Below are 17,774 nucleotides of genomic sequence, written 5' to 3' on the forward strand. Positions count from 1 at the left end.
GCTATGGCTGCAATTATTCATGCGGGAATTATCACAAGAATATCTGCATTGTTGGAGACATTTCAAACTAAAATAAGAGAAATATATATATTTTTTAAAGGTTTTACATTTAATTCAATCGGACTGTACTGTTATAAATACGTAAAGGGAAATATAACTTATTCCATCATTCCATCTGTTATCACTTTCTGTGTTTGAAAATAACACATTATGTTTAACAACAGAAACTGTTTCATATGGTTGATATCAATAATATCTCATTTGTGCTTTCAAGGTTGACATGATATTGCTTTTGATAAAGCATTTTGTTTAAGTTTTGTACAAAAGTTCATTCGATTTCCTGTTGTATTCATAACGTAAACAAAGCCTACATGGACAGGTGTGTAGAAATGCCTATTTATTTTGTCCTAAAAACACTTGGTGGCCGTCAATATCCCACGAAAGGGCTGCAGAAGGACATTAGGCCCTATTATTTTTCCAATTTAAAGGTACCTCTCACTATTTGCCTTTTTTATGGTGCTGTTCCTATTTCCTATAAGATTTCCCTTATTTCATGGTTCATTTGACTTGCAACTCCGGCTCCCTCTCACACTAAACCCAAGGGGAGGTTTTTCACTCACTTCCCATTGGTTGCCGGCTGGCGGCTCTCATCACAGTAACATTCCCATTCATACACCCTGCGCTCCATACACCTTCTCAAAATAACTTACTGTCATCCATGGTAACGACTTTGAATAGACGGGACAAATTATTTAAATTGGGGAATAATTAAACTGAAATAATAGACGACTGACAACATAACGACAGGTGAGTGAGGAAATTACATTTGCAAGATTGCGACTCGTAGGCTATTCTAACCAGCCACAAACCTATGTGTATGCTGTGTGTTTGGTGACCATAAATCAAGTCCACTGTTTTGTTACTAATTCTGGATTAATGTAGCCTGCCTTTTCATAAAACTATCTAATTTATCAAGATTCAATGCCAGTCTGCTTTCCATTTAGATTAAACAAATGTTTTGCAGGCTATCATCTGATAAAAATTAAATTTAGTTTATTTTTCGTTTACAAGTCATGTTTGTTTTCGAAATGTGTTTTAGTTTATCCTAATATAACTCGTTGTCATGGTTGCTTGATGAGTGAAAACTGTGGTTAGAAAAAAAGTGCAAAGATGAGGGGAAATCAGTTCGTTCTCATGTATGATGGATAACAGCAAGCTCTCGTGCAAGGTAATATGCTTAAAATGTAACACTAGAGGCTTCCAGTCCACGGGCTGTCTCAGAGGAAAGTCACTGCAGTTATTCAACAGTCCTCCTGAGCCGCGACTCGGCTAATTGGCTACATATGCGGAATTCTATGCTCTTTCACCATTTAGAAATTGGATGCATTTGGGAAACTTTATGAAGCGAGCCTAACGTTTGCCTACAGGAGCTGAAAATACGAAACATATTGGTCCGCTACAATTATAAATCGTGCCATGATCATAAGCCCCTTGGATAATGTATCAGTATACGTTGCTGAGGCAGAAATTCAATAACCAAAACATTTCAGCCAAACGTGAAAGGATTCTATAAAATATGTGACTGTGGGCCTATAAAATATATGATCAGACACTAGTCAGTCCGTGTGTTTTACATGTATTTATTTGTTTAGAGATTGCTATAACATGAATTCTGGATGTGTAGTGGTCCATTAGTTTTCATCGTATTTCGAAAATGTAATTATTTTGAACATAATGCCGCTGTGGATTTGGGGGCCCTGCACAATGTATTGTAGGCCTATAGTGACAAGTTCTACTTTACAATGACAGTGAATGTCTCCTGTCAGTGGATGTGAGTCGAAATGAATGAGTCTTTGGCCGCAATCTTTGCACTGACAATAAAAAGTTCGTTTTCATTATCCACTCGTTCTGGAGACCAGTGTTTGTCTCAGTGTAATTTGCTTGATGTTAGGAATGTTAAATGCTGCATGTGCCAGCCTTCTTGATAATTGCACACTGAGGGAACTGCTAAAGACACCGTCCTCGAGCTGCCCTTTCACCCTAGACTTTGTAAACTGCACTTATTAAAGCGAAAAGTGTTTCAATATGTGGTAAGCTTTAGGGAGAAACGTGATGGGGGTTGGGGTTGGGGCTCTGCTGCCCTGCTTTCTCCACATGAGTTGTCTATCGAGAAAGTTAAAGTCAGTCAACCATGGTAGTGGTTCTGGCCATCATGAACAGTGGTATCATGCATGAGAATATGTGATTGGTTGTTAGATTATCATTGCGCCACCAAATATGTGACGAAGGAAACAACACGGCAAGGACGGTCACATGTCTGAATGAATCAAGTCTGTGTCCAATAACTTAGTGGGGCCTATGAACCAAATCTGACCCTATTCCTTATTTCAGTGGAAGTGGTTGCACGGAATGGAACGCAATTCACAAAACCGCAAGGTGCTCGTGCGCGCTCCTGAGATCTCTGTCTAGCTGTGGTTATTGAAAATGTTTTCAATAATTTACCCTGATATCACAACAGCATGAACAATAGCAAAAGGCTTCCGAAAGAAAAAAGTTTTCAAATTGTTTATTTAATTGAAACCACAATATGTGGTCTGAGGCTTTGAGTCTTGGCTAAAAGTCTATATAAATAAATAATTTTACATGAGGGCGAATTGAAAAAATATCTAAACAAAACTCATTTGATAACAACCAGAGGGCAGAAAACTGGACTGTTAGCCTGAAGGGAATATTTTCAGGAGATCACAGCCATTGAAAATGCACAAAAGTTTGCATATTTAATTTAACATAAAAAATGAACTAGCAAAAGAGTCAAAGAAGTATGAGTTAATTGATGAATGAAGCTTGAATGCTGGCTGTGTGGATGCTAGTCCATTATGAAGAGAGGTTGTTGATGGTCGAATGCATTGCTGAACGAGTGGGCAGGAAAGTTTGTTATTCCAGTGTTACGTCTAGCCCGCTGTAGCTCTTTTACCAATAGGAAGCGGAGTCGTTCTTCCACCAATCAGACATAGCTATCATAGCTATTTAGACGTGACATATTGGCATGACATAACATGTATTATTTCCCACACTATAGGCTTTATTTGTCATTACATTGTCATTACATAATGAATTATTTTCATATGTATTGAACCACAATTGATGATCAATATGCACAATATTATAAGTATTATTATGCACAATATTAGCATATTATGAATATATTTTACTCATCTATTTATTTGTGTTGTTATAATTATTTTAATGCATTGTTATTTTGGAATATATTTCACTTTTTCAGTTTTTCCCTTTTTTTGTGCTAATATTCCTCTCCTCTCCCCAGAGCCCGTTGAACACTGTTGAAGACCTCTCGGCCCTCTCGGTTCTATGAACATGTTTCAGACCGTGCCTGACACTTCGTCTTACGTCAAGGTAAGACAACATCGTCTCTTCGAGCAGGTCATTTTGGTGGACGTTCTGGGTCGTCCCTAATTTTATATTCATGAGGATATTTTGCGAATAATTTGCATCTGCTTGTCATTTTTAAAATCTCTATCGGTATGCCTACCCTACGCCTAATATGAGAGGTATCAATAGGTATCATATCAATTAAATCTTGGCACAATTGCCTCTCTCTATTCCATTGTTGTTATCATGTTATAACCGTTCTGCAGAATAGTCCTGTATTCAAACATTGTATGGTAGTCTACTGTATAATGTGATTCTGTTAATCTGTCTGGACATCAAGACTGATTTAATCTCTTTGCCTTCAGTGCGGGACCGGTATAGCGCATTATTATATTCGACATCATGCAGTTTTTGTTCTCTCTCCGCCACAGTCTCAAAGAATGTAAACAAAGCAAATAGTGGACATCTGGTTTTCACGTTTAAAACTCTGTGCATTGAATCACATGGTACAGCGTGTAATTCTTGCAAGCGGACAATATATTGGCCTTGGGACGATTTGTTTGAAACGACATATGCATTCCCATTGTTAATCTTATATCCTACATTAAACTGCACAATCTTGGACATGCCATAATCTGACTTTAGGAAACTATCAGTGTACGTGCAGTCGTCATGTTTTATGGGAATGTGTTGTGTGAGTGTATATACCTTGTCATTGTTCTGCCTGTTGAGTGCTCATCATAACACATTAACATTTCCGCAGGCTATTATGTGAGTCAGGCTGTTTTAAAATAATATTGGAAATGTGATGCCATATCTTTCATAGATCATTGGTTGAAGACCAATTGCATATAGGCGGAGCATGTATGCTTATGAAAATGAACAATTGTGCTTAGTCAAGCCATTCATAATATCTTTATAATCCAAATATTCCAAGAGTGACTTGTTATGTTTTGGCGACTTATTTGCCTTTGCATATAAGGGCTCTTTTCATACAGTCATAACGTTTGTAGCGCTCTGCAGAAATACTTAATTTTCACTGGCCACATTGCTTGAGTCCTCTGAACAATCTCCGATTTGTTTTGGGAGACTTGAACAGCAAGGAATGTTTGAGGAGAGAATGTGTTTTGAAATTACCCTTTCTGCTCCCTAAATAAGACAAAACGGCAATGACTAGGAAACCAATCCAAGAACCTGTGCAAAGTACTCTTTGGTTAACCACTGAATGCTTAAGATTCCTTAAGCAACCCACATTTCAGACAAAGTAGGTCAGGTCAATGAATATCGCATTGCCCTCGTTTTAATCGAAACCTTCATTTAATTATTCTGCATTTCGGGGCAAGATATTGGTTAGAATGTGAACCAGGCACGCCTCAAGGCACATTTTAAATAAATATGCTGCTTCATTCAAGCGAATCCATGGTCTAGCATTTGTTTTGTTTGGTTAAGGCCAGGCGAGACTCGAGCTCTCCAATAAAAATAAATCTCAAATTAATTATGGCCCCGAGCAAGGGACCAGACAGTTAGGTCTTGTATGCTGCAGTCCCCGCTTTTCGCCCTGAGTATTTTACTAGTTTTTTTTATTTTTGCCGAGAGAGGGAAGGGGCTTACCAGAACTCTGAAGTCTAATGAACAATCTTACATGGCCTATCCATATCTATGGCTATGCAGGCATAGTGGTTAAAATAATAGGCCAAAAAGGTTTGTCACATAAATTAATTTATAGAAGTGGTTTTTAGTAGGCCTAACGTTAGTTTGTTTGGTCTTTTATGAATTAATATTTGTTCACGAATAATATAAACCAAGGCCTCTTTCAGTAGGCTAATCATCTTGACTAATAATGATGATGATACCTATAATAATACCGGCATAATCATCGCCGTTATAATTTACTCTTGGGTCATTTGGTTACATTATGGAGATGTTTAGGCCTATATAGGCTATTCTTGCGCACTTGTAAGCAAGTGCAGTTGTGAAGTGCTGTAAATTCACGATGAGCAAAAGGGCAACAATTTAAAAACTGAAACTAACCTAAGTAGTATCCACCCACTTCTTGTATTGTCCAATGGAGGAGCTATGGCTTCCCACAGCTCCTGGTAAGAAATGTCTGGCTGTCAAGTTTCAGCGTCAAGCCAGATGTTCTGTGGTTCGCTGTATAAACCAACTTGCATCTGTTTATTGGCCTCCGAAAATGTTTGTTACCACTGTATTCATTATGGCCTTGGCGGGTCCCGGGGTAGCTTTTCTCTCTTAGCATAAACCTGCATGTTTCGTGCGTAATGGCGTGAGTAATTTGATTAGCGATAGCCTAGCTCTTACTTAGTCTTTAGTTTTTTTGTGTGATTTGCCTCGGTTACTGTGCCTCTATGACCAACTCAATCAATATTGCCAGGTGATTTCAGAGTTTGGTCACATTATTCCACAAGTAACCTCAGGTGTCAACAAATCACACAAGATTGTGTTAGCGTTCTACGGGTTATTAGGCATATTGGAAATAGGCCTACTTATATGGTCCATAAAATGACAGTCGTTCACTATTAGGCATACTAGTCAATAGGCTACTTAAAATAATAAACATCTATTATTTTCTAAAAGTTAAGCCGTACCATTGCCCTCTGCTATTGCAAACGGGTCTAACATGGATGGAATCTATAATGAATATTATACCATTACATCATTCGCCCTACTTTTATTTTGAACGAAAATTAACGAAATCCAATACAAAACCAAAACAGTGGAATGTTGAATAAGAAAAAGGTACGGCAACTAAATAGTTAAACAAGGTGTCTCCCTTAATTACACGAAGCTGAACTGGCCTCAGGCAGGAGAAGCCTTGACCCCAAGCAGGATCCAGATGTGGTGGTCTCGAGGGGGCCTCTCCCGCAACAGACCCCCAAGTCGAGAGCAGACAGGCCGGTCCGTCTGTCAGTCGCAGCGGCGCAGGCTCGGTTTGGCCGCTCTGTGGCCTTGCCGCTCCCTCAGGCAGAGCCCTATTGGTCTGGTCACGTTCAGAGCTGGCTCCATGTCTAGCATCTGCGCTGAAATTGTGTCTGAATTGATGAGGGCAATTTCCAAAGGTAGAGGAAAAATGTTTGGGGGTGGGGACAGGGGATGTTTGTCCATGGCTCCAGTAACCTAAGGAAGAAAGTAGTTCAACTATAGCCTAGGCCTAATAATAAATTAATAATAATAATAATAATAATAATAGAAGCCTATGATAATGTAATAACATGTAATAGCAATGTAATAACATCTAATGGGAGTAGGTATACTTCATCATTACATTAATGAAAACCACACACGTTTATTCATGAACTAAACTCCAAACATATTAAGAGAGGGGGTTCCCCTTTGCAATATTTGGAAATATAAGCCTACAATCCATCATAATTCCCTACTGTGTTGGATAGCAGACGCACACGTGTAGAGCGGACCTTGATCTGGGGCGCTGCGTGCTTGGATGTTATTAATGGTGTTTCAGGAAAACGTCACTGAGGCTGGGAAGGCTATAACAAAGAGCATCAACCCTTGCCACAGGTAGTTCAAGTTCGTATTCCTCTTGGTTTGATTTACAGTTCATTTCGTCAGCACTCTCGAGGAAAACATCTGTCTGCTTTGAAAGTGAAACTCTATTTTATGTCTCCATCTCGCAGTGGAAACGCGAATATAAGATGTTAAAAGAGCAGGGGATGAATTAGGCTAAAGTAAAATCAAGAAAAAAATGGACGCATTGCATTAAAAGCAATGAGGAGATTATAAAACATTATGGAATCACATAACAGTCTATACCAGTTTAAATTATTACTTTTTCATTGGCAAATGAATTTAACATAATACATGTATATTGATGGAATTGTTGAAACAAACTCATTCGCCAGTGTCTGTGACGTTTGTATAAAAAATGACACAAATGCAGCCTACATCAACATATGCATAACGCTGGCAACCATTCTGTAAATTTTTCAGAGTAAAAACATTAACAGCGGGGGGAACACGCAATTGTTTTCCCTGCTTATCTCTTTGGGACAAGTATCCTGCTTTTTGGAGCTGCAATGAAGGCAGGGCTTGCAGTGACACACATAGCTTCCTTCTCAAAAGCGGTGACTTCACTTCCCAAATGTAGAGAAAAAAAACCATCCGGTTAACTGTCTCTTTCTCTCTGCGACATATCGGGGGCTGGAATTAATTCAGGAGCGTGTCATGTTTGGAATATTGTTGGGGTTCGCTGAAAATTGCGCAAAATGGACGGAACTATTAAGGTAAGGGTGGAAGACTGGGTGTACGAATTTGTGAGAGCTTTGCTTTTCGGAGTTGCGCCTCCTTTTATCATGAGTTGCTATGTCTGTGAGCAGTAGCCTACAATGTTGGGCAATGAACGGCTTTTTATTTTGCTCCGAAAGCGGTAACCAGATGTCCTTATTTTTTCGTCTTTATCCCGAAGTTGCCCTTTCCTTTAGGAAACTTTGAAAGGGAAAATAAGCTTTGGTTGGATAAGAAACGTTTAGACTCGATATATGCTTTCAATGTTGGAACGAGCGCGTAGATGCACATCTGCAAATCAACAAAGTGCTAATTTTATTCAGTGGAAAGTATGTATTATATAACAAATTGGAGAACAATTATTTGTCTCCAGTTGAAATAGTGTTGGCTAGGGATTACGCAATATGTAGGCGATATATGGCTGTGCGGTTAGATGAACGTGCGTTTCTTTGTAAGGTATGGTGTGTCAAAGATGTGGCTACGCAATTGTGGTGGCACGGTGCCCGGGGATCCTCTCACAGTTCATGGTTGAAAACGTTACTGATGGTGTTTTGGTGGCGTTTATTATTCAGGCTGTACAAGGAAGTAGAATCCATGCGTAAAACCATAGCTTTTTAACGCATATTTTCCGTTGTAAAACGAGTGTTGAACACACATTTTTAATAGCCTTATCAATAGCCAAAATGTAATTTGGAAATATCACGGAGTGATTTAGAAGCGAAAACTGCGCATCTCCTTCTTGTCATTCATGAATAACAAAAGGCTCACAGTCTTACCTGGGTAGTTATACTTAAATTGAACACAAAAGGTCATTCATAATAGGGAGCGCGCATATTTTAGTCTTGAGGGACGGGTATTTAAGCGCGGTCCTCCATGTATTGAATTTCCAGATGCATGGCCATGCAGATGTTTGATGGTTAGGTCACTGCATTTCGCACCACGGTATTGTGTCTGGACTTTGAGTAGACATAGCCGATTGTCAAATATAGTTATTCTGCTCTTATTTCTAACTAACTGGACTATTATAATACCCATGGAAACGTATCGTTCTGCCAATGTGTTTTCTTTGGATGTTAAAATAAGCGGGGTTGTGGGGTTGAAGTGGCGGCTGGGTGTGGTGTAAGTTTTGGAACAGTATAAGCGTTGACTGCACAGAAAAATTGAATTTATATTAAATCATTTTCACCTGATTGGTTTGTGATTGATTGTTTAATACACAAACATGCACAAATAGAAACATTTAGGCCTTGTGAAATGATTGTTAATATTTTGCTAAATTGTGATGATGTATAACAATGATGACTATATAACAATAATATAACAACAATAATGACTATATTATTATGAATGTATCAGGACTGTGCATGTATCCGTGTGTATATTTGATTGACTACAAACTGTATTCAGACTTTACTCATCAAAAGGGGGGGGGGGGGGGGGGGGGGGGGTTATCGAGCCATGAGAGCTTCCTGTTCTGCACAATCTGGTTTCCTGACAGGTTTCCCTTTCCTCCTCAAACAAAGGGCAGGAATGCCTCCTGAATCGCATGCTGATGCGTGTGTGTGGAGGACACAATAGACGTGTGCAGTCTGGATGGAAGTGGTGTACTGGATACTGGCACGCATCGTGAGGCATTTGTGAGCCAGGCCGTTTGGCTGTAAGGCATCTGTGGTGGCCCAGGCACGTGGCAACTTCCACTGTCACAGTTTCCCAAGAAGAGTTTAGGAAGACCTGTTAGTTTATGAATGAGGGTTGTGAACAACACTAACCTATGTTGAGTTGATAATGGCATCATATGGTACCACATAATTATTAATAAGTACTGTAAATCATTTAGGGAATGCAAGACTTGGAGTGCCTTTCTTTTTGTTCCCAGTGAATATTATTTTGTAGGCTACTTGAATAGCCTACGTGGGAAGGGATGTTAGCACAAGATGTTCAGGAGAGAAGAATGTAGATCAATGAATGTAGATAAATGAACTGTATCTCTGTCGCAACCTTACCATTGGCAGTGTGTGTGTTCCACATTGATACAGAACACACATTTCAAATAGACTCAGACTGGTGTGTTATATTGTCTGTTTGGAAGTGCATACACTCACATTATTTTTAAAACCTGTAATCTTGATAGGCACATGCTGATATGTCAGTGTAAATGTAACGTGCAACAGCCATAACAGCAGAGCTGCCCTTATCAGGAGACATTGAGACATTCCCTCACTGCTCTCAACATATCATCCCCAGACCAGGCTAGCTTCTGTATAGACTTCTCTGATAGGGCATATGGCTACCAGACTGCTAGTGTGCAGCTATGATGGTTTGACTGATGAAATCACTGGCACATCTGTCCAACTCTGAGGGCATTATCAGATGCTGTCACAAAGTATCATCCATCCAGCCCTCCCAATTAATGGCCTCAAAAGCTGTCACCTTGGTAAGTTTAGAACCGTTGGCACATCACAGACACATAGTCAGTGTTAGTGAATGTACATTGAAGCATTAGTTTGCTGGAATGCACTGTACTTACTGTATGTGAATATGCTGTATTATTCTGATTAGTGGTGAAGATAGAAATCCCCATCCCGAGATTAGACATCTCAGGAGATGAGTACACAGGCTGTAAACAGCAGACTGGCCACTGCATGTATCACTGCAACTCTGCTTCACTTTTTCACTTGTTAGGACTCATTGGCTCCGGTTAAGGGCTTGTAGTAAGTAAGCATTTCACCTGTTGTATTCGGCGCATGTAACAAATACAATTTGATTCGATTTTTGAAATCTAGCCTTTGTAGCCTTTTTGATCCATGTTTGCTATTTCGTGAACAGTCAGACGTGTTTTGATGCGTACATACAGTACTTTGTTCTTCGACGGTGGAAGAACTGTGCTAATGGCAAATCTTTGTCTTGATCTAGGATGTTATCTTTGAAAATATCTATAATCCCTCAGGATTACAGATATCTGTCTAATCTGTGACATCAGATGCTACCAGATCAGATGTGTGTCAGACATGAGCCTAATCCTTGAAACAGCTTAACTGTAATGACTCTAGATCAGTTTGTCTCTGTTGCTGCTGCTTTGTTTCACTAAAATGTGTCATTGGCAGATCTGAGGCAAGGTAGGCCTCACCAGCTCCTTCATTCATAGTAAACAGAAGTTTTAAAACTGATTTAGCTAAAAGGCTGCCACAGTCTATACAGGCAGAGCCGTTTACCTGTATATCTCATAAATAGTGTACATCTCTTTGGCTCTGTGTATAGGTTGTTGTATGTCAGATCATTGGAATAGCAAGTATTGTATTCCCATTAGCCCATATACATCTCTGGCAATGATAGATCTGATATATTTTCCATGCATCAGTTACCAGACATGAGACAGAACACGTGGACACAGACAGAGGAGAGTTCCAGTGGAGCTACTGTAGAACTGACCCCCTTGCTGTTCCTGTTGATTCTTCAGCTGCTGTTCCTTCTCTGTGGAAGGAAAACGCAGACTAGATCTTGTTGTGCGTAGTAGTCATCAGGACTTTAGTCATGTTTGAAGTCATGGTAACATCAACAGGAAGCTGTAGTTGCTACATGGGCCCAATCACTGTATACACAAACCACTTAGGATGCCAGATTGCGATATGACACATAACTGCACATAATTACTGTAAACAAAATGTATCTACAACAAGTGAGAGATTGAAGTTGTGAGATCACAGGTTCTCTCTGTTGTTCTAGAGGTGCCCCGCTATAACCTGTTCCTCCTTTGACCTGCAGGAGGCACTGTCAGTGGTGAGTGAAGACCAGTCCTTGTTTGAGCCTCCTTACGCTGCTGCTGCCCCTCTACCCAAGACAGACATGACTGCATCTGGCACACAGGACTACGTCCAGCCCCACAAAATCCACCCATTACCCCCTCAGCAAGAGTGGATTAACCAGCCAGTCCGAGTGAGCGTCAAGAGAGAGTATGACCACATCAATGGATCCAGGTATGTTCAGCAGTATGCACAGTCCATCTCACTAGACTCCAGCTCTTATGTCTTGTCGCTGTATATCTTTGTCTCTGCTGATTTGAGTTGATGTTCCCTAGATTAGTCTATATTCAAAAGGATAGTTGATCATAACAATTGCTTGTGCACAGTTAAATATGATTTTTGTCCACCTTCTACAGAAAGTGAGCTGTTCGTCTACCACTAACTCACCTGACACTTAAATTTCATTGGGCTATCTCAAGCTCTGCTCCATTGGCCCTGTGGTTGGTCTATATTGCAAACCATTTTCATCTGCTTAGAGCCAATATAAAGATGTCTTGTCTCTCGCTGACACTGACACTGTGTGTCTGTGCAGCAGGGAGTCCCCAGTGGACTGCAGTGTGGGGGGTAAATGCAATAAGCTGGTGGGTGGCAATGACACATCTCAGATGAGTTACGGAAGCTACATGGACGAGAAGAACGCTCCGCCCCCCAACATGACCACCAATGAGAGGAGAGTCATCGTCCCCGCAGGTAACAATGACTTCTATAATATAAACCACATGGTATTTCTTTATAATGAATGAAAATCACATGTTGTTTTTTCTTTATTTCCGATGTTATTAATTGCTCAATACCTAGACCTATAAGTACTATGACTTTACATTCCAGGCTGTGAGAAAGGTTTATTTCTTAGTCGTTTTTCTTCCTAGTCAAATGGAGGGCCTATAAACATGCTATTAATTGGCATACATTTTCTGATGTTGTAGAGATGTTTTTATTAGCCCCGGATGTATTTAGCTGGGTCACGGGTGAAGGCTCTTTGATGCTTTTGTTAGTAATGTTTTAGCTTGCTCATGGGAGTATGACTAAAACACAAGCAACAGAGGTCTGTTCAGTCAAAGAGCTCTTTACATTGGCAAATTGATTCACATATTACAGAGTATTATTTATGAGGGATAAATGCTTTGGGAAACACTCTCTGTCAGTCTTGGAAGAGATTGATGGTATATCAGATATACTGTAGAATAGATGCAGGTGTATGATTTCACTCCAACAAAGTATTACATAGGCTACACAATCTGGGAAAGGATGGGTCAGATACATTCATTGAAATATGGATGAATGAATAGCTAGATAAATAAACAAGTGAAAATAACGATTGGGTACATTAGCCATAATTTGGAAATAATTATGAGACCAAAACTTGAAATGCATTCTCAATCACAGTGAAAAGAGTAGATTGTCCCGTGCTGTATACACTGCCTCTGTCTTCTTGTATTTCTCCAGATCCGTCGCTGTGGTCTCAGGATCATGTCCGCCAGTGGCTAGAGTGGGCCGTCAAGGAGTACGGCTTGCTGGAGATGGACACGGCCATGTTCCAGAACACAGACGGCAAGGAGCTGTGTAAGATGAGCAAGGACGACTTCCTCCGACTGACCACCATGTACAACGCTGAAGTCCTGCTCTCTCATCTCAATTACCTCAGAGAAAGTAAGTTCTGGCAGCCATTTGAATTGATCTATACAGAACAAAAATATAAACACATCATGCGAAGTGTTGGTCCCATGTTTCAGGAGCTGAAATAAAAGATCAGAGAAATGAACGTATTTCTCTCAAATTTTGTGCACAAATTTGCTAACATCCCTGTTAGCGAGCATTTTTCATTTGCCAAGGTAATCCATCCACCTGACAGGTGTGGCATATCAAGAAGTTGATTAAACAGCATGATCATTACACAGGTGCACCTTTTTCTGGGGACAATGACAGGTCACTCTAAAATGTCCAGTATTGTCACACAACACGATGCTAGAGATGTCGCAAGTTTTGAGGGAACGTGCAATTGGCATGCTTTTTGTCAGAAATGTCCACCAGAGCTGTTGCCAGAGTATTGAATGTTCATTGCTCTACCGTAAGCTGTCTTGTTTTAGAGAATTTGGCAGTATGTCCAATCGGCCTCACATTCGCAGACGTCGTGTGGGCGAGCGTTTTGCTGATGTCAACGTTATGAACAACGTCTTCTCCCAAGTGGCTCAGTGGTCTTAAGGCACTGCATCTCAGTGCTAGAGGCGTCACTACAGACCCTGGTTCAATCCCGGGCTGTTTCACAACCGGCTGTGATCGGGGGGGTTTGGCCGGGGTAGGCCGTCATTGTAAATAAGAATTTGTTCTTAACTGACTTGCCTAGTTAAATAAAGGTTATGTATGTATATATATATATGAGCAGCTTGCCCCATGGTGGGGGTATGGGCAGGAATAAGCTACGGACTATGAACACAATTGTTTTTTATCGATGGCAATTTGAACGCACAGAGATATCGTGATGAGATCCTGACAATGCCTATTGGCATGCCATTCATCTGCTGCCATCACCTCGTTTTACCATGATAATGCACGGCCCCCTGTATATAATTCCTGAAAGCTTCAAATGTCTCAGTTCTTCCATGGCCTGGATACACACCAGACATGTCATCCATTGAGCATGTTTTGGATGTTCTGGATTGACGTGTACGACAGCATGTTCCATTTCCCGCCAATATCCAGCAGCTTCGCACAGCCATTGAAGAGGAGTGGGATAACATTCCACAGGCCACAATCAACAGCCTGATCAACTCTATTCGAAGGAGATGTGTCGCGCTGCATGAGGCAAATGGTGGTCACACCAGATACTGACTGGTTTTCTGATCCACACCCCTACCTTTTTTTAAGGTATTTACAGTATTTACAGATGCATATCTGTATTTCCAGTCATGTGAAATCCATAGGTTACATTGACTGATTTCCTTATATGAACTGTAACTTAGTAAAATATTCGAAATTGTTGCATGTTGCATTCATATATTTTTTCACTATATGTCAGTGATGGATCGTGGAGGTGTAGGACTCTAGTTTCTCAATGATCTTTATTCTCAGTGTGGTAACAAACAATGACAGAACAGAAGTTCTCTGTCTCTTCCATTAGCCAGTTTGTACTGCATTCTGACATTGACATACGTCCAATCTCGTTCACCTGGCCATGTGAGAATGCCAGAAAACGTGGTTTACCCGTTTTGAATGTTTTACATTGGTCTTTTGCCTGGATTGGTTTTTCATAAAGAGTAGAGGAGGCTTAAATAGCACAGACATTTCAGTCTCTGTTTCTCAGCGCATCGCCCCTGCTTTTGGATGTGAACAGAGTATGACGAACCAAGGGGAATTAAATGACTCACTGTGTTTTGTCACCATAGTCATCATGTTACAGTCGCCAGACAATGATACAGCCTTACTGGAAAACTGGACCCCATTTCTCCAAAAAGGGCACCCTGCAGGCCTTGGCACATACAGCCTTTGCAGCCATGAGGACTTAAGATTTTTTCCCTGTAGATAACCATCATCTCTGGACTGTAACCCGCTCTCCCTCCACTTAGGATTGCCTTATTCCACATAGGCCACAGAAAGATGAAGCCCAGGTGCATTGCCTCAGGAATCACACGAGCGAGTGAGGCCTATGTGTTCAGCAGAGCACAGGAAGTTTATCTGTAATATACAATGGAGGCAGCTTTGCTGATTAATTGGAAGGCCTTTTGTACATTACGGCCTAGCATGTTTTGGCAGCGAGACACGACTATAAAGAAACAAGGTTTTGCTGCACCAATATGCAAATGAAATCTATAAGCAAGATACCAGGAGGACACGCAGCATCTGGCATCTCGTACAGATTATCTGGACTGTGTACTGTTCTGTGCTGTAGAGTTCAGGATCTGGCATCTCGTACAGATTATCTGGACTGTGTACCGTTCTGTGCTGTAGAGTTCAGGATCTGGCATCTCGTACAGATTATCTGGACTGTGTACCGTTCTGTGCTGTAGAGTTCATGTTTTATAGACATCCACTGCATTTAATGGAGTTGGTGGATGGCCATCACAAAACATACTAAGCCATAATGTTGGAGGCCATCCATAACATCAGTTATTTCAGTAAACCAGTAAATATTTCCATGGATATCCCACCCTCTATGTATGACAGTTATCCTCTGCTGTTTGCACTGTACTGTATAGCAAGAATAGCAGCTGCAAAACGTCAGGACATGGAGAAGGGTGGAGCCCTAATGGTTGACTAATTTTAAAGTTTCTCCTAAAAATCATGATGGGTCTTGCTGTGATGTAATGGGAACTTTATTCTGTGGGTGTCAACAGTTTTCTCTGTGCTGTGCGTGGCGTCTGGGCCCAGGGAATGGGGATGGCTGCTGTGAGTATAACAGCCCCATTGTGTTACAATGCAGCATGGACTGGAGGCACTGTGTGTCTGACTGACCGCCGCTGGGCCCTCTTACTCTCCGCAGAGCAGTTTTCATTAGGAATGGTTGCCGCGGGACTTAGCCTGGCTTAGGCGTCCGGTACTGCGGCTCTACCCCCGCCACCATTCCTTTGATTTAGTTGTTGTGTGTTTTGGAAACAGAAGAGATGCTTCGGAATCCTCCGCTCGGGTATTGAAATTGCTTTGGACTCCTTCCCAAGCCAGGAGACAAATGCTCTCTCTTCGTCCCGTGCCTGGCTGACCAGTGGCAGGCCTTTTGAGAAATGAGCAGCATTAGGACGTATATTGACGCGGGGCGGTGAGCTCGCGTTGAGGTGGGAGGAACTGTGTTAGTAAATGCACGACGTCGGAAGAGGGTGGGGAGTTTCCAGGGTTTATCCTAACCTCAGGGCCGCAGATTTGAAACTGAAGCCGATCTCTTCCCCCTGCAGCACAAACAAACACAATCACAGACATGGAGCTAGCCCGTCCAGAACGCAGACCTCTGGCTTCACTCACGAGGAGAGGTGGAGCGGGGCTAAGCTCTCGGTTCCGATTCAGACACACATACACAAGGAGAGGGAGAAGCAGGCCCTGGAAGTTTTTAGTGATTACAGGCCGTCTGATGCCTCACCCTCTCCCGTCCACCGCCTCTCCACTCTCCTCCCAACTCCACCACGGTCTGTCCTCGACGAGCTGGAATCATTTCATACACATCTGTTTACATCATGTGTGTTACTTTGGGGTCTGTTTATTGAAACTCTGATTAACATTCTTCAGTGTCATTAAGCTTATTCACTGTAGGCCCGAGCAGGGCAGGGACATTTCCCCTCTCTGCGGCTATACGCTAAGAGTAACAACACATGCCTGTCTGTTATGTCTTAGTCATACATAGGGAGGAATATCATATAGAAGCTCATGCCAGCAAGGCATTCTGCACATATCTGAATCTCTGTCTCCAGCTGCGAACAGTAATAAGGGTGGTTGCCTGTGCATTATTTTGGCCCCATTGTTGGTCACTTATCCAGATTTTCTACGCGATGGCCTCCCATTCTCCAATGTGCTTTCAATTTGGGGCGCAATTTGAGAATTTGTTCAAATTAGTCTGTCAGGGAGGGACTGCGGACTGTTTGCTTTATTGCACCCATGTAGGTCGGTTTGATACCACATGTGCTGGAACGAACCAAGCACAGCACAGTGAAACCTCCAACAAGGAGAGACTGTATCCTCAGACACAGAGACAGGATAAAGGGGGCAGAGAGAGAAAAAGAGAGAATGAAAGAGTGGGAGTTTTTATTGAAGTGCGTGGAAATAGCCTGAAGTGGCTCTGATTGAGTGCCATAGAAGAATAGCTGCATTGCTTTCTTTCCCAGGTGTCCCTGCTCTGGTCTGGTCTGCTCTGTGTGGCTGACTGTGGCTGGAAGGATTTACAGAGTGATAAGTCTGGGCTCCCAGCCTCCCGGGCTGCCTCTGCTCCTGATCCTACTGCTGCTGCTGGTGCAGCCCATTCGAGTGTGGGGACATTCTCAAGCCCTCAATAGTTTATGCAGACCATAAACATCTGGGCTGAAGGCTGCAGAGGAAAAGGAGATCTGGAGTTCTCTCCTTCGCAGCAAGTTACTCCCAATCTCTCTCTCTCTCTCTCTCTCTCTCTCTCTCTCTCTCTCTCTCTCTCTCTCTCTCTCTCTCTCTCTCCTTCTCTTTTTAGGTTTTTATTGAGCTCCTCCTGCATTAGTTATTTCTATTGGCAGATTAGCACTGCAGTGTAGGGATTCAGAGGCCTGGCTGCCTCTGATGTTAGCTGTTAGGTACCATTACACAGCACCTCTGGTTGGTTTGGGTTAGTCAAGGAACTGGGCTAATGTAGTCTAATTACTGGGGTCTCCTAGGCCT

The 17,774-nt window shown here is 41.7% G+C and overlaps 1 protein-coding gene across 4 annotated transcripts in view; it reads left to right on the top strand.

Moving 5' to 3' along the window:
• Positions 1 to 669: 669 nt before the first annotated feature.
• LOC129831879 (Friend leukemia integration 1 transcription factor-like) overlaps positions 670 to 17,774 on the top strand; it is a 34,371-nt gene continuing 17,266 nt past the window's right edge. Inside the window, exons 1-5 of one of the 4 annotated variants that reach the window (XM_055895426.1) lie at positions 670 to 807; positions 3,326 to 3,414; positions 11,413 to 11,624; positions 11,986 to 12,140; positions 12,897 to 13,100. In XM_055895426.1, the coding sequence (XP_055751401.1) occupies positions 3,370 to 3,414; positions 11,413 to 11,624; positions 11,986 to 12,140; positions 12,897 to 13,100 (616 nt within the window). In that variant the 5' untranslated portion in view covers positions 670 to 807; positions 3,326 to 3,369. Of the gene's footprint in view, positions 808 to 3,325; positions 3,415 to 7,442; positions 7,650 to 11,412; positions 11,625 to 11,982; positions 12,141 to 12,896; positions 13,101 to 17,774 lie in introns of those variants that run through there. The other 3 variants (XM_055895425.1, XM_055895428.1, XM_055895427.1) reach the window with 3 other exon arrangements.

Source organism: Salvelinus fontinalis, chromosome 33 (genome assembly GCF_029448725.1).
Source record: "Salvelinus fontinalis isolate EN_2023a chromosome 33, ASM2944872v1, whole genome shotgun sequence".
Taxonomy (NCBI): domain Eukaryota; kingdom Metazoa; phylum Chordata; class Actinopteri; order Salmoniformes; family Salmonidae; genus Salvelinus; species Salvelinus fontinalis.